Genomic DNA, 25,323 nt, shown 5'->3' on the forward strand with positions numbered 1-25,323 from the left:
TATAAATCTCTAAAGGCCACAACAATTGCGATAAGTATTCGAATTAAATAACAGATACTTAAAAAACACATATAACATATTATAAAATACATATTACAAAATATATATTACAAAGTATATATTATAAAATATATATTATAACATATATATTATAAAATGTATATTATAAAATATATATTATAAAATTTACATAATGTAAATACACATAAATACTTATTATAGAAATGTATTTATAAATTATCACTAAATTATAAAAATTTAATATTTATATATATATATAAATAAATGCAAATGCAAATGAAAAATGTTTCCAATATAAATAAAAAACACATTAAACATACAAAACAAATATATCAAATACATATAAAAACTATATCTTAAAAAAATATTATTTACTTGAAACATTTGTTAAAAATATATTAAAGAATAAAAGATATATAGTAGTATACACATAATTATATTCAAAAATATATTAAGCATACATAAAAACAATAACGTATAAATTTTTTTTTTTTTTTTTGCCGATAATGGCGTGTCTTTTTATGACGAAAGAAACTATTTAAAAGTTAGACCGATTCGTATAAAGTTTATAAAATATAAAAAAAATTATGAAAATTGTGTTTTTTTAAATAAATAAATATATATAAAAAGTGTATTCAACATATCATAAATCATTTAAATTATATAAATTATAAATTAATCAAAATTAATTAATTATATCAAAAATATATTATAAAATCGTATTAAAAATATATTAGACACATAAAAGATACTATTTATTAAAAATTTATTTAATATACATTAAAAATATAAAAGAGATTTAAAAACTTCCGTAAATATTACAAAAGCACAAAAAAATTTTTTTTTTGTTTTTATTAAATATAATTTATTGATTTTTATGTTCGTCTCTGCTTTAATACTATGTATTTTAGTACAAATTTAATCATTTCATATAAAGCACAACTATTACAGTATTAATATGCATATATTTATTTGTAATAAACTTAAACGTTTAAAATTTATATTTATTTATTTTTATTTAAATATTAATTGTATATAAAATTTGAAGTAAAATACTAAATCACCATTACAATTCCAAAACAATTTCCTCAACGCACATCCTAATAATAATAAATTTAACTAATTTGTTCTATTATTTAAAGTCAGGTAATTAGTTTTATATTAAATAAATTTATAAGTTATAAAAGCCATAAAAGGCATGGACTTCAAAATTTAATATTTTTAAAAACAAAAAAAAATTAATCAATAAATTTGAAATTATTATGCGTACATTTAATTAAATTTGTTAATGTGTATTATATAGAACTATGCATACAAGTTGTTATATATAATAAATGTTTTTAAAAATACTAGATGAACTTTCAACCCATGCATTTGTTTTTCAAAATGTGTAGGTAGTCCTAGGAAGTTAGTTTAAATTAAAAAAAATTAATTTAAATTTAAATAAATTTTAATATAAATTTAAATAAATTTTAATTTAAATTTAAATAAATTTAAATTTAAATTTAAATAAATTTTAATTTAAATTCAAATAAATTTTAATTTAAATTTAAATAAATTTTAATTTAAATTTAAAATAATTTAAGTTTAATATACAAAAAATCTAAATAAAATATATAGAAATTTAAATTTAAACAAAAAATTTAAATTTAATATAAAATAATTTAAATTTAATATAATAAAAATTTATATTTAATATAAAATAATTTAAATTTAATATACATAAATTTTTAATTAATTATAAATTTAAACTTGAACAAAAAGAATTTAAATTTAATATAAATTAATTTGTGTATTATATATAAAAAACAAATTGAATATAAAAAATTTAAATTTAAAATACAAAAAAAAATTTAATTTAATATAAAAAGCTTTGAATTTTAACAAAAAAAAATTTAATTTGATATCAAAAAATTTTAAATTGAACAAAAATTAATGATTAATGATTAATTAATTTATTAATAATTTCAACATATTAAAAACAATATGTTAAATATCCATTTAATATAAATAAATGGATATTTACCATAAAAGAGAATTCAATTTAATTTAAAAAAAAATACGTTTAAATAAATAGTACAAATTGTTAAATGAAGTAATTATATTAATTATCGAAAACAAATTTATAAAAATACATAAATCAGATAATCAAAATTTTAATTTTTAATTTGTAATAATTAAATCTATAATTACTAAAATTAATAAATAAATAAATGTTACAAGAAGTTTTAACAAATTTATTGTCTTTTTTTTGCATTGTTATACATATATATTTGAGAAATGAGGCTAATAAATTCAATATACGTTATATACAAAATATTTATTCTTTTTTACACAACTTTAAATTCTATTAGAATATCTTTATTTATATTTTCATTTAATAATTACAATTAATATAATACAATTAAACATAATTTTTTTAACAAGTCCATGCCCTCCATGACATCAAAAAAAAGGGATCAACAAAAATATATAACAAAAATTAAAATATTACGAATATAAAAACGCAAAATTTGTCTAAAAAATCTATTCGTGCTTAAAAATAATTACACAAAATATGTAAAGTGCTTAAATTTTTTTCAATTTTACAAAAAAAAAAAATATAGAATACGATCCTTGAAATGATTATTAGACTTAATGAAGGAGAACTTGTGGCTTGTAAATTCTTAACACCATCCTGAGCGCATTAAATGGCAAAGCGTTTATAACAGCAATTGCGGTTAATTTCCAGATTCCTTAGCACTTTTAGCACGAAAATATAAATAAATTGTTATTAGAAAAGCATCTGTTTTAAATTTACTAAGTTTAAACTTAAGAAGCAGAGGGAAGGCTACTTGCAAACATCCTTGGAAGCCGCTAGCCACGCTTTGTTTTTTGTTTTTCTCTTTTTTTTGTTGATTGAGTTTTATCTTTTCACATTTTCTGGCATTAACCGGAAGAAATACCGCTACCCTGATATTTTGGTTTGCTAATTGTAATTAACCACATCAACTGGCGACGTCGTTAACAACCAGCGTCGTGGTGTATGTTTGTGCCTGTACAGCTTTAATAACAGTTGTTTTGGTAGTCGATACTGACTGCTTGCCATTTGCATCTACCTCCACATTGGACACTTGCTGTGTGTTATGCGTGTGATTGGACAGTACATCTTCTTGTATGCCACCGATTGTTGTTAATTGCACTTCTGTTTTGGAAAGTTGTGGTGTACGTATTGTGTGAGGTGAGCGCATACCACTTGCAGACCCAATTTCATCATCGCTATAGTCGTCCGTAGCACTGCTACGTACACTACGATTTGAGCTTATGTGGGATCGTTGCGGTAACAAATTTCGTGAATTCGTTGAGCTCCGTAGTACACCTGTTGATGAAGTGGCAGTGATATCCTCTTCTGAAATATCATCGAATGCGGGCGGTGGTGTAGATGAACCAGACATAAGTGTGGGACGCACTTGTGACGTTATACTTTGCGAGGGAGTGCGTTGAGGTGTGCGGTTTGTCGCTGTCGAAGTCTTACGCTTCGATGGGGAATGTTTAAGCGGAAAAGTGGGCGTTTTCTTGAATACTGTTTTGCCCATAAAGTTTTGAAAACGCTGCGCATAGAATGATGGTCTACACACTGATACTGTATCGCCATTGTATATTATGCTTTTGAAGGTGTGTTCGAGTTTCTTTTCTAGACGATATGATTGTAATATATCTATTATACCAATGTACAATAGAAGTCTTTCATCGTTTTCGGAACGTGCTGGTATGCCACCTGTTGGCACATCTTCATCTTCCTCTATAGGCGGATCCATAGTTATAGATTCCATAGCTGTTGAGTGTGCGACAAGTCGTTGGCGGTTCATACTGCGTGTGCGATTCAAAGCGGTACCAGCCGCTTTTAGTGCTGCAGTTGATGTGGGTGCCATATTATATATTGAAATTTGTGTATGATCTGGTTCAGGAACATCATCTACCTCACGTATCTCTTCAGAACGTTGTAGTTTTGCGCGTGCGTTTCGTATACGTTCTTCACGTTTCTCTTTCTGCGCTATGTCCAGATTATGTATGCCTACAAGTAGTGAATAATCCATTATCTGAAAACTTTCCAGTACCATACAATCACGCTGTATTGTCTTCATTAATGCATTGTATTTTTCAGTTTCTAAAAATATGCCATTTGGATGATGTTCCATGAAATCCAAATCTTTAAAAGTTGGACTTGCTTTTTGTCTTTCAACTTTCGATGCTTTTCTGCGGAATGTAGAACCTTTTAGATCATACTTGGCATGCATTTTAATATCCGATGGAAGTAAATTGTTCATTGCGACTAAACGCACATTTTTTGAGTTATAATGAAAGCAATACAAACCAAAAAACTTTGGTAGCAAAGTACGTGGATTTTGGGAGAGATTCATATAATAGCCAGGTAATAGTTTTTGTAAGAATTCACACTCTTTCTTTTGTACAGTTTTTATAATGAATTCATCATCGTCGGTTAGATAAAATATAGAACCTGAAGCACCTGGATTTGATAGCTGAAATAGCGGTGCAGCACACATAGACATCAGAAAATCATCTGGCGCTATACCAAACAAATCACGAAAATAACGAAAAGCAATTGGCGCATAAACTTTAAATCTAAAATCACTATAATGATGCGCAGGTGTTATTGAGGAACCATCTGGTGGAAAAGATATAGTTTCCATTTCCCAAAAATCATTCATGAGTAAATCACGTTTCGGTTTACTAGCCAAGCTGCCCACAGTATGTTGTATGCCCAACTGTATGGAACCCATAATTTGTTTCGATTGTATTTTTTTATATGTCACTTCACCACCTTCATCAACTCGTCTATGCCCGATTTTCTTTTCGTGTTTGCCTATCGTCGATGGATTCCGCGATACAGTAGCATCCAGCGTAGAGCTGGCGCTACGTAGCCGAGTTTGTTGTGTGGCTGCTGTATTGTTCAATTCATGTTGCAAGAAGCTTGTGGTTTCATCGCCACCATGTGCTGCAGCGGTATCGTGAAACAACTGACGGGATGAGGAAGGCAATGCTGGTAATATGCTATTAGTGGTATCGCTAGTTATACTATTATCTTTATTTTCTATTATATTGGAAAGATTTGTTTCCTGTTCTTCGATTTTTTTGTCAGCAATCGGTGTTGATGTAGAATTCAGTTGACCGCTTGAGTTCTCTATTTTTCGATTTGGATCGATTTCAACAAATTCAAAACCATCGGTTGCCATTTCGCTGATGTACACGTAGTCGTAAACAATTTCTATAAGAAAATTTTAGATAGTAAAAAAATGCATAGGTCATACATATTTTATTTTAGAACAAATGCTTAAATAAATGATAAAAAGTTGCTTTATAGTAAAAATTATGCTAATTTCGTTTAGAGAAATTGAAAAAAACTGACATATCAACACTTTCCACTGCAATTGATATTTTAAATAATACAATAATATAAATATTATTTATTAATATTTAATATTATTTATTTATAAAATAAAAAATACATTTTGTAAACCATCTTAAATGTAAATCATCTTAAATCTTAATTTATCGAGTTAAGTCCTATTTTTAGTGTATTGGTTGTACTGTAAACATCATGCACTTCAAGGGAAGTGCTTCGGTTGTGTTGAATAAGTAATAAAGGTATTACTTCAGATTAGTGTAGGTCTTACCGATGATTCTAAGAATCCATTTAGTCACATTGGCCAATTGTGTTACCGTATATGAACTCAAAGAATTGAAAATCACCTTGAAATTTTAATAAAGTCTAAGCTAATCTTTAGAGGTAGGTCCTACAGTTAACCAAGATCCTGAAAAAATAAATCACAGGGCGAACTCAATGCTATACCTAAGAAGGATTTCCAACAGTGTTTCTCAAACTGTAGACTACAGTAGAATAATCATCTAATATCAAAGGATGACTACTCTAAAATTTAGGCATAAACATTAAAGATTAAATAGATATTTGTTGCTTTTTATTTACCCTTGTATATCTAAGTATATATGTTTCTGCTTTATACTAAAGTCAAATAAAAAAAAATATATTTATATACCAAACTAATAAATAATTGATTAAAGTAATTAAAACTAATTATCTGTATATGCTATGTATGTATACGCTTTGGACTTAAGTACAAAAAAGTCTATAAAAAAAAATTATAAACTAATAAATAGTTAATAATTGATTTATAATGAAAAATGACTATTATATATGACGTATATTAATGCTATGACCACAAAAAAGAAAATGTTCTGAACATTATGGTACAGTCTTATTTCTTTGTTAAAAAATAACTTATTTATTTATTTATCCAATTTTTTTTTTAAAAAGTATTATGAATTCCGCTGCAAATAATTAAGTTATATATAATTAAGTTGAAAAACTTATGAATGATTCTATTATATATATATATATAAACCAACATATATCACATATATTAGAAGTCGTCTACATTTTAATGAGAGCGAGCAGCATCTGTTGTCGATCCAAAAATATTTGAAAGAATTCACAATTTTTTATTTTTTTATCTACATTATCAAGTGAAAGTTAATTTAATAATGTGAATTTATCGACATTTTTTTTTTATTTAATTGTTAACCTAACTTTGAAACAGTGTGGAGATTAACAATTGAGGGGAAGTACCCAAGGTATTTGCCTTTAATAAGATTTTATACTTATGAGAGATATTGAAAAAAAATTAAAATAAAAAAATGTTTAAAAAGTGATTTATGTTGAAGAAAAAAAGAACACAGCGCTAATTATTTTATTTTTATAGATTATTATATTATATCAAAGTATTTTTAATTTAATTTGAATTTGAAACTTTATACAGAGGGCACTTCTAATTTTTAATTATCAAAAATTATCAGAGAATCTATTTTATATATGTAGTTTAAGGGAACTACTTGAGTTCATCTTAATCATATTTGTAATAAACTTGTATGACATCGATGATGTAATAAGAAAGACTATTAAAACTTATTTAAAAAAGTTTTTTCAACTTCTTCAGAAATAGATCTCTAGAAAGCTACATATAGTAATATTACTTAGCTGCTCAATAAAAAGTTCTGTTTTAATTTAATAACTATAACATGAATGAAAACAATACATATAATAAAATAAAGTTAGGGAGAAACCCTAGAACAAAAAAAGTGATATGTAGATATGTATGTTTTATGTTATGTTTTAACTTCACAGCTGTAACATGAAAGAGAACAATACATATATAAAATCAAGTTAGGAAGAAACCAGGGAACAAAAAAAAAGTGATATGTAGATAGGTATGTTGAAGAGAAAGGATACAAAATTAATTATTTTATTTTTATGGGTTATTATATTATATCAAAGTATTGTTATAAAGTTAGGGTCTAGTGAAGTTTTGCTTATTTCAAATGAATTGTTTTATTGTTATTTTTAAGCAATTGTTTTCAATTTAATATTAATTTTCAATTAATATTGATAAAGTTGTAAAAAATTAAAATAATATTTCGAAAACCACAAATTTTCTTTTCGCGAAAAAAATAATTGAAACCATGGTATAAAACAACCTAAAGGTTTTCTTTTGACTCTTTTTTAGCATTTATTTAATTTTGAGACTATTTTACTTTGGAAATTTTTTTAAATTAAATATTCAACTATTTTATGGTAGTAAAGTATTTTTATGTAGGTAGGCATGTTTACTACAAAACATCGATATTATTTTAACAAGGTAAACACTACACTTCTTCTATCTTATAGAATATAAACAAAGTACTTATAGGTGACCTACAATTTATTATTAATAATTTCCGTGCTAATTACCTTTTTTATAAAAATAACTAAAAATTCTTTTTATTCTAAACCGATCACGTTTAGTTGCCATTTTTAGTTCAAGCCAATTTCGAGGACTGCAACTTCAGTGTTATGTGCACTTTTTATCGAGACAAAATTTAAACTAAATTAAAATTCAAGAAACGTCCAAGATTTTGCATTATTTTCAAACTGTGGTTTTTATGAGCTACAGGCGAAGTGCCAAATTAGGGTAATCCCCACTCACGTATAAGTTATGACTTAAGCTATGATTGATAAGTATGAAGTGTACGATTTGAAGGGAGCCTAAGAAGAAACTTACATTGTGTACTTTTAATTATTACTCATATGTATTTCTTCAACTAATGAAATTATGTATTCAATTTTTTTTATATTAAATAAAAATAAAGTATTAGTGTTGCTGTTAAGCTAGACTTACTTTGTATAGGGACAAAGAAGCTTTATTAAATTTTTAGAAGGGTTTTCGAATAACAAAGAAAGAAATAAAGGACAAACACAAAAATTTATTTTTAACTTTATTGAAATTTGGCTGACCATACAACGCTGTTTCGAGTATTGCCAAGTACTCTTCATCAGTGGTCTTTGGGAATAATCGAATTTTTTATTTAATTAGTTTATAGTCCGTATATAATTTGTTTGGACTGCAAGTGCCAGGCTTAGAACTCGTGCCTGTCAAATTAGAAGCGATGACTAATCGTGTTTATCCACAAGAAGCCAAGGCTGCACAAACTTTCAATGCTCAAGTTCCAGGTTTTATTGTCACTTACTTTTATTTAATTAGTGACAACAACCAAAGCACTTGCCGTGCTTTAAATTAGAACGAGCTTATAAACTACAGCTTTATTTTGGAAACACAAGTTCAATTAAATAAAATTCGATTATTCCCAAAGACCACTGATGAAGAGTACTTGGCAATACTCGAAACAGCGTTGTATGGTCAGCCAAATTTCAATAAAATTAAAAATAAATTTTTGTGTTTGTCCTATTAAATAAAAATTATAAAAAATAATTTTCAAAATATTTAAAGATATAAGGACGGCTTGAACTGAGCGGCTTGTTAGTCATTTGAGATACCATAGAATTTAATTCAAGTTGAATATTGAATTAATTATGTTAATTTTTAAGTGGATCATGGAAATGAAATAATATAATAATGTAATAGATATAAATATTTAAAATAAATCCAAATGACTAAATGACATATAACCACAAAAGCAAAGTCGATTAAACAAACTGAACTCAAGTTCTATGGCGTAAAAGCTAAAAATGATAAATATTCCTCGTGTCTATATTTTCTACTGGAAACAACGAAAACAGTTTCAAGCAGTCATGGTCAAAAACAATATCAACCAAAAAAAAAAAAAGGCGAAACTATAAATAATTTTAAAAAAGCTTAAATTTGATTTCATTTGTATTTTCCGAAAAAAAAAAACAATACAAAAAAAACCAAAAAAAAATAAAACAGAAACTGTCACAGTTTGTAGAAAGCATCTGCCTTCAAAAAGAAAAGACAACAATTCTTCCCCTCTTCTATTTGCTACCGCTATATTCTATGACAATTGTGGCAAGTAAGCCGATAAAATTTTGTCTGTTGGCTTTTCACAATAGCCTCTCCATCCACACTTAAATACTACAGACATACTATATATATATATATATATATATCGTTTACGTTTAGGTAAGTGTGGTTTCGACATATATGGAACGGTTGTATGGAAAATTCGACAGCTGCTTTGGCAAATACACAGGCCTCACGCGTCGATAGTGTTAAAATCTCAACAGTAAAAGCACATAAAAGTGAATAGAATTTTGCCTATGGAATTAAAAACTTTACACAGAGGCGGTTCTAATACTTAAATATCATAGTAATTAAGAAAAAAAATATATTTTAATATAATTTTAATTTTTTCTTGCTGAAAGCTAGAAAGCTAGAAAGGTTCAAATAGAAATTAAAATACAACAACAAAAATTTTTTAGTTAATTAATTGAAATTTGGCTGACCATACAACACTATTTCTTAGTTTATAGTCCGTATATAAGTGTCAGGCTTAAAACTCGTGCCTGTCAAATTAAAAGCGAACTTTTTAAAAGCTAGAAAGGTTCAAATAGAAATTAAAATACAACAACAAAAATTTTTTAGTTAATTTATTGAAATTTGACTGACCATACAACACTATTTCTTAGGAAATATTCAAATTTTTTTTAATGAGTTTATAGTCCGTATATAATTTCTTTGGACTGTAAGTGTCAGGCTTAGAACTAGTGCCTGTCAAATTAGAAGCCATGACTAGTCATGTTTTTCCACAAGTAGCCAAGGCTATACAAACTTTCAATACTCAAGTTTTTTATCAGTTTTTATTTATTTTTTTTTTTTAACGGACACTTTTCAAGTGAAACTATATTTAATACAGTTTAAGAGATGCACTGAAAAGGTCATCTTGTGACATCTTGTGCTAAACTCAGTTGGGATACACTTGGGAACATCGACGATGTAATACGAAAGACTATTAAAACTTGCTTGAAAAAGTTCTTTAAATTTCTGCAGAACAATTGACTAGAAAGCTGCATACAGTAATCTCATTTATCTAGTTATAGTTCCTGCTTATCTGTTCAACAAAGTAGGAACTTAAAAACTAAAACATAAAAAAGTATAATTTATAAATTAATCTCAAGTTAGGGCAAATCCTACACAAAAAAAAAAGATATTTAGATAACCGGTTGCTAATATATATTAAGTCTAAACTGACTAGTGAGAACTATATTAAAAATTAAGAGACTGATTTATACTTATAATCCCTCGAACTACTTTGTTAAATTATAGTATGGTCAATGCTAACAATTTATGTAGTATCTACCACTTGATGGCAACCCATGCCAGAAAAAGGGATTAATAATTTATTTTGAGGAACGATTTATCATCTGATAGCATCCCATGTCAAAAAAGGTAATTAATAAATATTTTTCTTTTATTTGTGGCAGTTTTCTCAGTGATTATTGGATATAATACCCATTTTTAAGGCCTGTTGAGCTATAAAATAGTGTCCTATATTGACAGTTGTTAGGATTGAAATTATTTTTTACATTTTTATATTTAATATAGACTTTTTGCATGTCTTATCTATTCAGGAACTACTAACGAAATTGTTAGAAATTGTTTCATAGATATACGTCCGATAGTTTCTATAACATTCAGTTTCTATATTGTTATTATTACTTACTGTTGTTGCTATAGTCCGATTGAAGGAGTGATTTTAACTTTAACATACACTTCTCAATTCAAAAAGGGAATACAATATAAGAGCTAAGGGAAGTTGCTGTAATAAGAATGTTGATATACACTGACTTTAAATGGGTAGTTTTTGTTGCACGAGACCTCTGTCTCTGCCTCTGCCCTGTTGAGAACCTTGTCGTAGAGCTTAAAAGAAACTGTTGTTTATGTGTATTGTTTATGTCTATTTTTATTTATTTAACTATTTTATGATTAATAACTTTTCTATACACAATATAGCAGAATTTTCTTTATGTAAAACATTATTAGTAAATAATTATATATTGTATAATTATATTATTTATGATGTAAAAATGCATAAAGATTTGGAATATTTCTTTATATTTCTAATGGAAATATTATGTGTTGTTCCTCTTCTATTTACTATATCAGATCTTTTTTAATTAATAATGTTATGAGTAATAAATTACTTGGCTGATAATAGAATTTTAAATTTTGTTGATATTAGCAGCATTATTTAGCTTCGACTTCCTTTTAATATGATTAATTAAATAAATATAAATATATAACTTTTTTGTTTTTGTTTTTTTTTTTGATATTTATTTATTGAAACAATACTTCAAATTTGTGTTTTTATCAAATATGAAAATTATATGCTAATTTTTCACTTTCCTCAAAGAATACTTTATCAGAGACAGAGAGTTTATGATATTAACAGCAGTGGAAAATGTATTATAGAAAAAAATATACGGTTTCATCACAAACATATGAATCCGCTACTGTACAAGTATTTTTTCAAACTATTTCATATTTTATTTCCATGTTTTTTTTTTTTATTTATAGCAACTATCAGAAATTTTTGAAACGTACTAAAAAATGAAATATTACAAAACATTTTATCGAACGCCTACATAACTTTTCAATTTATTTTTAATTAAACCGATTGCGCAATTAAACTTAAAGACTCTCCACAAACACTAAAATTCAGTATTAATTTTTATCTATAATAATAATAACATTCTAAATGTAACCGCAAAGTAGATAAGCTTATCTTATCGCAATGAAGTGTGCTACATTCCTAAGAAAGGGTCTTTTCCAATTCCAGAATCAAAAGATTTTAATTTTTAATGGAAAAATGTTTATAGGCTTCAGAAAAAAAATTGAAATGAAGTACTTAGTAAACATACAAAAATTGAAAGTTAACTTTTAATAATTCTGTCCATCATCTATATATACTCTTCTAACTCTTCTTAACTAGAGAAATTTCTATAAACTGGAGAGAGATGTATTTGTGTTTGTAACACTTTAGACACACTATCTCTACACACATGAAAGAGATGGGAACGTCTTTTATTTCTTCGTTTGGAAGGTTCAGTATATATAATTTTTAAAACATATATAGAATGATTAACTACATTCACTGCAGTAGGTGATATTCATCCCAAGATTTGGAAAAAATCTATCTATGAAATCTAGATGAGTGTTATTTTCAATAGTAACGCAAATACCATGTACCATGGTACATCCGCATGAATGACATGCTAAGAAACCTTAGAATAGATCGGGTCAAAAAATACATAAGAAACAAAGCTCTGAAGCTATATGCGAAAACCGACAGACTGCCCTAATTAGCAATATCTAATCTCAGAGTAATCACTAACCGCACGAGGCGATACGCAGATCTTAGATCAATCATTGAATAATCACGAAGATTATCAGGAATACTCAAATTAGTCAGTAAGATGGGCGGGACTCTGCAGAATCCCCCCAGCTAGCATAGAGTAAAAGTGCCCAGATGCACTAACTCGGAAAAAGCTTAGCATAACATAACAAATACAAAGTATCTAACAGTCAATCCTAAACTTCGAGAATACCACAACAATATATAGAACTTAAAAATAAAATTACTTAATTTAAAAAAATTTAGCAAAAATCTACATTTCATACTTATCAACCCATGATATTGTGAATGCAATGCAAAGACGTTAATTATAAAAAATAATTTAAAACAATATAAGACTAGATTGTAGAGAGCAAACTATGGAACTTAAATATAATACATTTGCCTTCATATAAAGCGATTATATTAAATACTATAATAATTTATGTCCAGTTATCTTTATACTACTATCAGACTCTGAAAGATTTCCAGACCACTTAGCTCACTGTGCTATATGTTAATCATCATTTAATGCTAAAACTATGTATATAACAATAATTTTTGCCAAACAAGTTATTAAAATACTTAAAATGCGATCTTTTTATTGTGGCGAAGATCTCTGAGTGTTCACTTTCTTCAACTAACCAATTAGTTCACTGCAAGCTCACATCTTTCTCTATATTATTTATCTGACTGCATTTATTAAGATCAATTTTTGTTATCTACTTCATTTCATTATACAGTGTATAATATCGTAAATCAAAATTATTGCAATTTAAGGCGTGGTTATTTACATATTTAAAGTCAGCATTTTAAATCACTTTAAGTGTAATTGAAATTCCTAAACATATTTACTGATAGAGAAGCAAAAATGCATTTCAACTCCAAGCGCCTGAGAATTTTGGGTTCCTTTTACATTACTGATGAGACAGACCACTGTAAATTGTAATATAAATTCAAATCACAATATATCAATAGGGTGTTCGTATTGATCATCCAGGGTACAATATATCTAACCCATCATAATCTTCTACTGACCAAGAATATGAACTGATATATAAGGTTAAACACAATTTCCTTTTCGTTTGCAGAACCACAAACACGACGAAATTCGAATGGGATAGCTTAAATGTCATTACGCTTTTCGAAGACGAAATGTCCTGTCAGTAACGATAGTGTAGTACTGAGTATATCGTACTACAGATTAGACCCAATAAGTCTTGAAGTGTGGCAGAAGTCTTTATTTACCTAAGCTATTTTAGGTATAATATACAACTTATTTGTAGGTTCTTTAGCTATAATTGTTCTACTACATTTTCTTATATTATCTCCTTACTCTTTCATTTTTGAATTACTGTTCTTATTTTCAAACGTATTTTTTGCTTAAAGCTATCTCAAAAATCGCTCGAAATTACATAGAAATCCTCATAATGGCTAACTTTCTCCGCCTTAATTCTAGTTGACTTTAATTTGTCCTATCCATCCCCCAAACTATTATCACTTTCTAATAATACACTACCAATACCTATTCACATCCTAACCAATGAATTCGTTTTATATTTTATTTTACGTTATCTGCTTTATAGACCCTTGTCGGTTACAACAATAACTTAAGTGATAGGTTCCATATTTATATCGTTATGGAAAAATTTGATAAATTTATTGGTGTACGGAGAAGAATAGTTGTGTAGGGAAGAAGTTGAAACTTTAAGTCACGTGCTAAGAATCTGATGTATAAACAAAAGGATTATTTATATAAGCATTTTATATCTAATGACGAAAAAATCTTGGTGAAGTTGGTTCTATACTACAATTTACAAGAAAATTAGACTTGAAAAAGCACCGTAAGTCCATAAAAGGGACACAATAGAACTCTAGGGTGCTCTAGTGACAAATCCACACTATAGTAACAATAACAATATTCATGTGAATATAAAAATAATAGAAAATATTGAAGTAGTTTTTTCGGTATCTGAAGTAATTAGAAAACAATGAAGATAATCATTGAGTATGATTAATGATGATAACAATTCTTGAGTATGATAATGATAAGACTTATTAAGTATCTTGTTTATCGCGATCATACTGTATATGTAACTATCTTTGAAAATTCAAAATAAATAAATTAAGTATTCAATTTTAAATTTTAAAATAAAATCGGATGAAACAAATTATTTTATTAATAGAAGACTTTTTTGAAATTGTAGTAAATTACAACAACATTTTATTTTTTAATTAATTGTTCTAAATTAATTGGTCGTTTTAATTGCTTATCTCTGTTTAATGTTTAAAAATTTTATTTTTAATACATTTAAAAAATTTAATATAACTGAACATAACATATAACATTTTATTTATTTATTTATTTGTAAATTAACTTTAAAATTAATTTTAAAGTTAATTAAGAATAAGGAAATCGACTACCAATTTCTTCGCGCTGATTAAATAAATAAAACCGAATTAAAGATGAAAACAGAAGGGAATGGAAATAAAAAATAAAACCTTTTAAAATTTAAACTTTAAAAACAAAAAAAAATAAACCTTAAAAACAACAAAGAGAATAAATTTTAATAACAAAAATAAATAAATTTTAATAACAAAAAAAAAATAAATTTTAATAACAAAAATAAATAAATTTTAATAACAAAAAAATAAAAAAAATTTTAATAACAAAAATAAGTAAATTTTAATAACAAAAAAAACAAATAAATTTTAATAACAAAAATAAATAAATTTTAATAAAAAATAAATAAATTTTAGTAACAAAAATAAATAAATTTTAATAACAAAAATAAATAAATTTTAACAACAAAAATAAATAAATTTTTTAATAAAAAAAAAAAAATAAATTTTAATAACAAAAATAAATAAATTTTAATAACAAAAAAAAAAAAAATTTTAAAAACAAAAAATAAATAAATTTTAATAACAAAAAAAAATAAATTTTAATAACAAAAAAAAAAAATAAATTTTAATAACAAAAAAAAATAAATTTCAATAAAAAAAAATATAATAACAAAAAAAATAAATTTTAATAACAAAAAAAAAAAAATTTTAATATCAATAACAAAATTTCAATAAAAAAAATTTAATAACAAAAAAAAAACAAAAACTAAAAAAAATAAAAAAAAATACAACAAATAAAAAAAACTAATAAAAAATACACTTGAAATTGCATTTGTCAAAAACTGCACTTGTTGATTGACAGGTTTTTGGGGTGCCACATTGCTATGCAGCCCTGCACTTATTGTTTATGTGCTTACATTCAAGGGCGTTTTGTGCTATTTTGGAAAAGCGAACGTCACATTTGCAGTAATTAATAAACAAATTAATCAAACACATAAAACGTTGTGTAATTAATTGCTCACACTTGAGGCCAACACGCAGCCATTTGCTTCCACATCAATTATTAAAAAAAGCAAATACACATAACACATACATAAACGCATTAATCCAAGAATAATTATAATTACAAATTAAAGTTATAAAATTATTAAGCAACTTTTTATCATAATTTTTTTCTTTTTGCATTGTTCATTACTTACAAGTGGTTGAGAAATTGTTAAAAATAAATTACACAACGAGCAGAAAATTATGCTGAGCGACTGTGGCAGCGGCAACAACACTTTCCAGTAAATTCCAGTGTACGCTGCCCGATGAAGATTAACAAATTTATAAATATATTTACTATTTTATATAACGTCGCTGCGATTTGCTTTAATTTGTCGTAGTTAATAATTAATTCATTTATTTCAACTTTATTATTTTTTTTCCAGCAAATATTTTTTATATTTAGCTCTCTTGCGATTCCGATTAGTCATAACAAATTAGCTTTCAACAGAGTTATTGCAATGCCAACATGTAAAATAAATAATCATTTTCAGTCACATTGCAATATATTTTTATTATCTAATTTTCACGCACATTTCCGAGGGTGTTTATTTTTCTATGTTTTTTTTCCAATTTTATTGCACACAAAATTTACTAAAAATTCATAAAACAAAATAAAGTAAATGTACGCGTATCGAAGCTATTTGAGTTTCTGAATGCTCAATGAAATGTCAGCGCAAACTGCTGCTGCCTTTACTTTGCAGTGCGAGCGAATAACAAGACAAACGAGAAAAAATGTCAAAATGAATTTGTACAATTACGATGTGTATGAGTGAAACAAAAATATTGCCAAAGCAATGAGTCAGCCGGTTAATGTCAGTATTTAGTGCTGCCAGTATTATACATTATACACTGAAAAAAATTACTTTTTGTTTTTATTACTATTATTTCAAATATATGAAGAAGTTGTGCTGGTATTAATTTGCTTTAAACTTTAACGGTTTTAAATTTCACAAAATAAATTAATAAATGTTTTATTAGCACATATATTTTTACACTTTTATTACAATATTCTATTATTAGCTTCGATTTCACAAAAATCAATTAAATAAATTTATTGTTCAAGTTTCAATTTACCGTTTTAAAAATAAATACAACCATTGCACGTTTATAATATAACAATGACAAATAAAAGAAAATAAAAATAGAAACCTAAAAGCACACTCTTAAGAACTTAGAAACAACAATGCACACAATAAATAAAGACAATAATCTATTACGTTGTTTACCCGCTAGCAAAGCTAATTAGATTAAATTGCTACATCCCAAATGGACAGTTTTGCTAAAATAACTTAATTTGCTTATTATTAGCCACAAACAATTTCTATTCTTTTTCTTTTTTTTTTTGCTCATTCTTTTGCTTTTTCTATAATTTATTTTGTTTTTGTTGCATTTCTTCTTTTTCAATTACTACACGAGCGTTAATGAGCCAAATTATATGTATATTTTCCAAAAAGAAAAAAATTGGAAAACAAATTTCTCCATTCTCATTATGTGGATTTCGAGAACCTCTTACTGAAACATGCTAATGATGAGTAATTTATATCGACAATAATACAAAGCATTACGGAGAGAAACAGTAGAAGAAGAAGAACGCATTAACGCTTGAAACAATAACGACAACAAGTGATTATACTACCAATGAATATAAAAAATAAATAAATTTTTGAAAAATTAATTAAAATTCAATAAGGGTGCGTGTTTTGCAGCATGTATAACTGAATATACACGTTAATTTACTGAACTCCTAATCCCCTTCCCTAAAACCGTTTGAATTATTGGATTAGCTGTACTGTAGCTATGTTATGTCTATTGACGATATTTTTATAGAATTTATGTGTTTAGCTAATTTAATTAAAAATATTATGGCTTCATTTTCTACTATTAATTCGAAAAGTAGTAATTGGCACAGATAATTATTTCTATACGGTTTATTTATTTAAAATATTCACACTTATTAAATTAGTTTAGTAAAGTAAATGAAAACAGTAAGAATTATTAACAATTTGTTTATAACTAATAAAAAAAATTATGGTACAAATAGTGATGATAAACTAAATTAGTGATGATATTTTACTTTTATTATTTTAATATATTTATTTAATATTTTGTATTCTGGGTTTTAAGAAATTTAATCTATTGTTTTTATTTAATAATCGTAACACAGCTGTAGTGCTATCAACTTTTATAAACACAAATTGTGAAAACGTTCAAACGTTGTCAAAAAACAGCTGATGTCAGCTGATATATGATATCGAAATAGATGTTCCAATTCATATAATATTTTAGTAATAATATAGTTTTTTTACTGGTTTATTGGTTAAATATTTTATTGTGTATATTCTTTTGACATGAATGCTTCAATAGAACAACTTTTGGTTGCTTCAGAATAACTTGGCATCACTGCCAAGTTGATAAATATATGTGAATAAAAAAATATCTGTAAATAATTTAAATAAAATGGTTTTTTGTCATTGTTAAAAATAAAAATAAAGAAAAAAATTGGTGTTAATTAATAAATTCAATTATTTTAATATATAATTCATTTGCCATATGATTTTAATTAAAAATTATTTTAATTTCAAAATATTTTTTTACATTAATTTATCCTTGTTGATTACACAGAGTTCTGATACAAAAACCTATTAAATCAACAACAAAATAATATTGTTAACATAAGTTATTTTCTAAATGCTAAGTCTTCTCTAACCTAATGCCTGTCTCTTCCATGATTACTGTAATGGGATTTCGGTTTTTGATCTTTACGGTCCAACGGTTGAAATTGCTCCAGTTCGCATTCCCAATCCTTAATAAGTGGCTTTGATAGGTACAGGACTCAAACTTTTGCCTTCGATGCTTTTTACGTACCGGAAAAAAATGATCAAATATTTCAGATCAATTCATATCAATTAGACATCTGTTTTTATATAAAGTGAGGTGTGTTTAATAATTCGACATCTGTTTTGAAATTTATTTTCCATTTTAAAGTTTTATTAATTAGCATTAAATGATTCATAGATATACAGCGATTTAATCAATTAGTTTTGCTTTTACGTCATCAACGTTTTTAATAAAAGCTATGTTATGTCCAAGCATCGCTCGTTGGCTATAATAGCTGATACATCCCACTGCATCTAAAAAATTGGTAGCAACATTTGCTCAATTGTGCCTAGTGGTACTCAATCAATTATATATAACAACGGTTTTGACTTTTCTAGCTCCTGTACCTAACGACTTCTTTCTTTAAGTGTGTCATTAATGCTTTTGTTGAGATTTCCCTTCTTCAGAAGATCTTTCCTTTCTTTTAAAGTTTAAGGTGTCTGTTAACGTCTTTTTTAGCTATTACTTTCAGGAATTGAAATAATTTCGAATATTTTTATTAAATTCTTATCGTTTTACATAGTCCTGCTCTGTCTTTATCATACATATACTCTTGTCTCTCGCTAACACGTCTATTGAGTTCCTCTTTCTTTAAGAGAGAAATAAATTTTTTAGTTGATAGTTTCTATATTTGGAAGAGCTTTCTATTAATGTCTAAGGCATCTCATTTTTAATCACATATTTCGTTCCTTTTTCTTTACGAATGAAATTAATTTTCTTGTTGATATTTTCTATGCTATATTTGAGAGATCTTTCAAATAATGTTTAAGGTATCTCATGTTTAATCATCCCTAACTATTATTTTTAGGAACTGAAATAATTTTCACATATATTCATTAAGTTTTTCTCTTTTTAAGTGATCCTGCTGTCTTCATAACATATATGTTCTCTTTTTTCTCGTCTATTAAGTTCCTATTTCTTTAAGAGTGAAATTAATTTTTTTTTGTTGAGATTTTCTATCCTATGGGGATATTCCTGTTAATGTTTAAGGTATCTCATTTTTAATCATCCTTAACTGTTATTTTTTGGAACTAAATTAATTTCTCTCAAATTAATTAAGTTTTTCTCTCTTTCAGTGATCCAGCTCTGTCATCATTCTATGTTTCTGTAGTCATCTCATCTATTCAAGTTATCTATTTTTAGCAGGGCCCTTAATTTTTTTTAATTTAGATTTTCCTTCTTTAGGAATAAATACTCTTTATTTCTTATCACTCCTATTGTAAACAAGGCTATATTAAATTCTCAGATATAGTTATGGACCCAATTTTATATAAATCAATATTTTTTAATTGTTTTCTTTTTGGGACCTCTATTCTTTAACCTTTTTTCCAACGTATTCCTGCTTTATTCACTCACTAAGTGTTCCAATAACGAATAGTTTAACTTACTTTGTTTAAATTTTTTTATAAATACTCATTATTTTCTATATACATACATAGAAATTTTTTATATATAATATTAATATAATTATAATAACTTTTTTCTCCTCTCATCCCCTCCTTAAAAAAAAGATTATAAAACGTAGTAAGTCACTATAATTATGGCAGGTGTGGTTTTGTGATTTTACGCGGTAATAAAATTAACTAGAAACGTTTTTTTTGTATAATTTTTATTATTTGTAAAAATTTATTTATTTTTTATTTTTATCGTTGAATTGTCATTTTTAGAATTACAAATCTTCCGAGATGTGAGTAATTTCAAATGAGAAACACGATCGGAATGCTGATGCATCTCAGATCGATTATTTTTCCATATTGAACGAGACGAAATCATTTAAATAAATTTTGCGGAATTAAATACAACGTAATTGTTTATATATAAATATTTATTGTTATTTATATATAATATATAAATGTTTACATATTTGTATGAATATAATTAATTTTTATAATATGCCATTAAACGATGAATAATTTCATATAAGAGAAATTTTTCATCTACTATAAGTACATATATTGCAGTTGAGTTGAGATCTTGGAACAATTTGTATATAATATATACATCTAAATGATTTTATAATTTCCTGTTGTATTATATATAAAGAATGATTTTAAATGCTTTATAAAACACTTTTATTTTTTAAATGTAAAATTTATAGGTAATTTATTTCATAACGAGGTTTTTTCGAACAGTAGTGAATTACAACAACAAAAATTTAATTGAATTTTTGACTGACCATACAGCTGTTTCAAGTATTACCAAATACCCATTATCAGTGGTCTTGGAAATAATTCTTGTATTTAATGATTCGTAAATATTTTTTTATTTGAGACTGCAAGTACCAGGATTCGAACTCGTGCCTTGCCAAATTTGAAGCTCAGAGTCAGTTAATTTATTTCAAAATTATTAAATATTTATAGAATAATTATAATCTCCTGTGTCAACTTTAGTCTATAGATAGACTGTGTTGTATATAGAAACCATTAGTAATAGAATAAGTATCTGTTATTAAATTTTCACCATGTCTTCTTCTTTGGTTTTAAGTAGTTCTTCATTGAGAAGAAGGGTCGAGTTATAGTATACATAATACATAGATAGTATAGTATAAGTCATTTCTTTGAAAATGAGTTTAGTTTATCAATAGACTGTGTTGTATATAGAAACTATTAGTAATAGAAGGAGTATCTGTTATTAAATTTTCACCATGTCTTCTTCTTTGGTTTTAAGTAGTTCCTCATTGGGAAGAAGGATCGAATTAAAGTATACATAATACTTATAAACGGATAGTACGTCATTTTTTTGACAATGACTTTAATCTATAGATAGACATTGTTGTATATAGAAACTATTAGTAATAGAAGACGTATCTGTTGTTATATTTTTACTGCGTTTTCTTCTTTGTTTCTAAGTAGTTCTTAATTGAGTAGAAGGGTCGAGTTATAGTATAGTCATTTTTATTTCTTTTGAAAATGAGTTTAGTTTATAGATAGGCTGTGTTGTATATATAGAAACTATTAGTAATAGAAGGAGTATCTGTTATTAAATTGTTACTGTGTCTTCTTCTTTGTTTCTAAGTAGTTCTTAATTGAGTAGAAGGGTCGAGTTATAGTATAGTCATTTTTATTTCTTTTGAAAATGAGTTTAGTTTATAGATAGGCTGTGTTGTATATATAGAAACTATTAGTAATAGAAGGAGTATCTGTTATTAAATTTTCACCATTGGTTTAAGTAGCTCATCACTGGGAAGCAGGAGCGAAATATAGTATACATAATATGTGTATACAGATAAGTTGAATCATTTGTTTAAAAATGAGAGTTATATAAATATTATTAAGAGCTGGGATTGATTCAATCAAAATAATTTAACTATAAAGAGTTGAAATAAACAAATCTTTTTTTTCTTAATATTCTTAATCTATGAAGAACGAATAATCTGTATATTTAAATAATATTTCAAAAATAAGATACATATATATCTCACAAAAATTAAGATATTTTTTATCAAAAGTATATTTAATCATTAAAAAAAATCATAGTTATTGACGTTCTTTGTTTCAGTTCTCTTTATAAATTACTATAGCACAAATATCTGGTAGATTTCAATTTTATTTATGCAATATTATTTTTTTTGTAATGCCATTAAATTTCAATTGAATGTAGAGAAGTGACTACTTTGAGTTTCAAATCATTTTTGTTAAATAAAAAAAATTCTTTATGTTTTTTTGCAGCAATTAATAATAGGAAGCCTTAAAAATTTACAAATTAAGCAAAAAATGAAAATAATTGAAATTTAAGCACCTCTAAAAAGTTTTTGCAAAAGCAATAAACCCATAAATATTGCTTTAAAATTTACGAAGATAAACTAAAAAAGTATATATACTCGTAGGTTCAAGTTTGCACTGAAACTGTATATATATAAATATATATATATATGTATATATGTAATTTTAAGCCCTCCAATGCGGTGTTTCATAAAGAACATATAAACTTTAAAGTTGATAACGAAGCGTGAAGAAAAAATTTCATATTAATATTTTTCAATTGAAACTTTTTTGTCGTAACTTTGTAAAATGCATGTAAAAGTTGTGATAAGATACAATTTAGGTCACTTAAAGTACAGCAAAATTAACTACAAATCGAAAAGTTTAATCGGAAAACTTATAAAAAAATATAGCAAAAAACTTGCTAGACCTTATAAATTTAATTAGTTAATTTAACTAAACAAATTTTCGTTTTAAAGTGTGAAAGATTCGCAACAAGTTGATTTTTAAGATACTTTTTTATATTTTATAGCATGCTATAAAAAATGCTCAATTTATTTGTAGCACGCGCGTTAAGAGTATAGATTGTCATTTATATATCAAAGAAATGAATTCTATAAAAAAATAATTCCAAAAATATATATATTTTAAATTAATTAAAATATTTAAAATTTATTTTTAATTATTTTTAAATAATAAATGAACATTAAACTACTTATGAGTTAACAAATTATAAACAATGAAGTACGATGTTCACACTTAGATTTGTAGAACCCCCTTTAGCATATCTTAGATTGAATTTTGTATAAAAAATGGCATAAATTGCTGCCTATTTATAGATTTAAATACAAAAATCTAATGGTATCACTTTAATTAACTTACTTGAAATTAAAGTAATTCATACAATTTACATCTAAACACTGTTTAGTAAACAGTCAACATATTTTGTGCTAAGCTCAGTTTATAATACGTTTCCACTGGCTTCGTTACATCAGTTAACTTACTTGAAATTTAAGTAATTCAAACAATCACAAGTAAGTTAACTGGTCTAACGAAGCCAGTGGAAATGTACTATAAATTCAGCTTAATATAAAATATGTAGACTTGTCTAATATATTATGTAGGGAGAATGTCATTAGTAACTTAATTATGATTATAACAAATCAGAATAAATTATTTTAAAATTTATTTAATATTATTTAAATAATAATGCAATATTTAATATACTGTTTAAATTTTATTTTTATATATTATGTTAATACTAATATGAAGTAAAATACTTATAATACAATTGAATACTAAATTAATACTAATTTTATTGCATTAGTTATACGTTACGAATATAGTTATAAATGATAAAAATAAATTTTATACGTACATAAATACATATTCTCTACTGATTCTATTGCATGCTATATTAAATGCATCATTGCTTTATAGCATGCGTGAAATTTTTTGCTATGTGCCCTTAACCATATTTATATATGACTTTTTGCTGACTAGACGTTTTATTTTATATTCTTTATGCTAATAAAAAAATAGCATTAAAAAAAAAAGTTAATTAAACAACAAACTATTATTTAAAAATATTTTTTTATACAAATGCGCATTTAAATAAAATCGTGAAATATTTGAGTAAAACAATTTTACAAAAACCAGACCTTTTTAAAATATGTTTTCAAGTGTAACAATTGCTATGTGTTATATATACATATATATATACTACTAGTGTTTGTTAATAATAATACCAAAATACATACTTGTAGAAAATATGTATATATATATATTGTTTTTTGAATAATATATTTTTGCTTCAAAGAGTATTAAAAGAATCTTGTTAAAATTATTTAGTTGACATTGCAAAAATAATTTTTTTGTGTTTAAAATTATTAAATATTATTTTATTATGATAAATAATCATGAAAACAAAATAAATAAAAAAATTAGTAAAGTTTGTCAAGAATTCTACTTATAAAAAAATATAAATAAGATTAACAGAAGTTATAATTAATCTTACACAAAAACTATTATGTATTAAATAGGTTCCTTTACTTGAGATGATTTCAATCATTTGAAAAAAATAATAAATATATCTCCCTGATGGCAAGGTTTGGTGGTTTAGTCGGTAAGAGTCTGGCACACTGGTATCATGACGATGGCACCGACGGCCCATGATGGGCTTCACACGCATCACCACAAAAAAAATTAATAATCAATATTCATATGTATTATATATATATACATATGGCACTTTAATTCAATTTAGGAGTCTTCTGCTTTAAACCATTCCACAAAATATAAGCTTATTCCAAAATACGAATATCAGCTATAATCCTGCCAGCTGGCTTTTAATGTTTTGCTCACTTTAAGCAAGTTCAGCCGTCTGCTATTGCCTAAGTTAAAGAACTTTAAGGTTTCTATATATAGCAGTTAATCTATGTCTCGTCCATAGCCACATACCGAAAGTACCAGTGGCGGAAGAAATTCGTTTTAACTCGCTTGTACAACTCTGCTTGGTCTGGTGGGGTGTAAGCAAATGCAGTACCCTTTATAGCGCAACTTTCGTCTGCTTCAATTATCATATGATCTATGTCCATTACTCGCTTATTGATTTCTTCAACCGCTAGTG

General features: G+C 25.7%; 1 protein-coding gene across 1 annotated transcript; it reads right to left on the minus strand.

The window, feature by feature from the left end:
• Window positions 1-2,578: 2,578 nt before the first annotated feature.
• On the minus strand, window positions 2,579-16,847 carry LOC119685057 (phosphatidylinositol 4-phosphate 5-kinase type-1 alpha). The gene is made up of 2 exons (XM_038099245.1): window positions 16,269-16,847; window positions 2,579-5,287 (listed from the first exon to the last, which is right to left on the minus strand). The coding sequence occupies exon 2, from the start codon at window positions 5,253-5,255 to the stop codon at window positions 3,009-3,011; it is 2,247 nt and encodes a 748-aa protein (XP_037955173.1). The 5' UTR covers window positions 5,256-5,287; window positions 16,269-16,847; the 3' UTR covers window positions 2,579-3,008.
• Between the last annotated feature and the right edge of the window lie 8,476 nt (window positions 16,848-25,323).

This window comes from Teleopsis dalmanni, chromosome 2 (assembly GCF_002237135.1).
Source record: "Teleopsis dalmanni isolate 2A chromosome 2, ASM223713v2, whole genome shotgun sequence".
NCBI lineage: Eukaryota > Metazoa > Arthropoda > Insecta > Diptera > Diopsidae > Teleopsis > Teleopsis dalmanni.

What these genes read in the sequence shown, in the direction of transcription:
- LOC119685057 (XM_038099245.1), bottom strand. Translation starts at nt 5,255, where the DNA reads ATGGCAACCGATGGTTTTGAATTTGTTGAAATCGATCCAAATCGAAAA.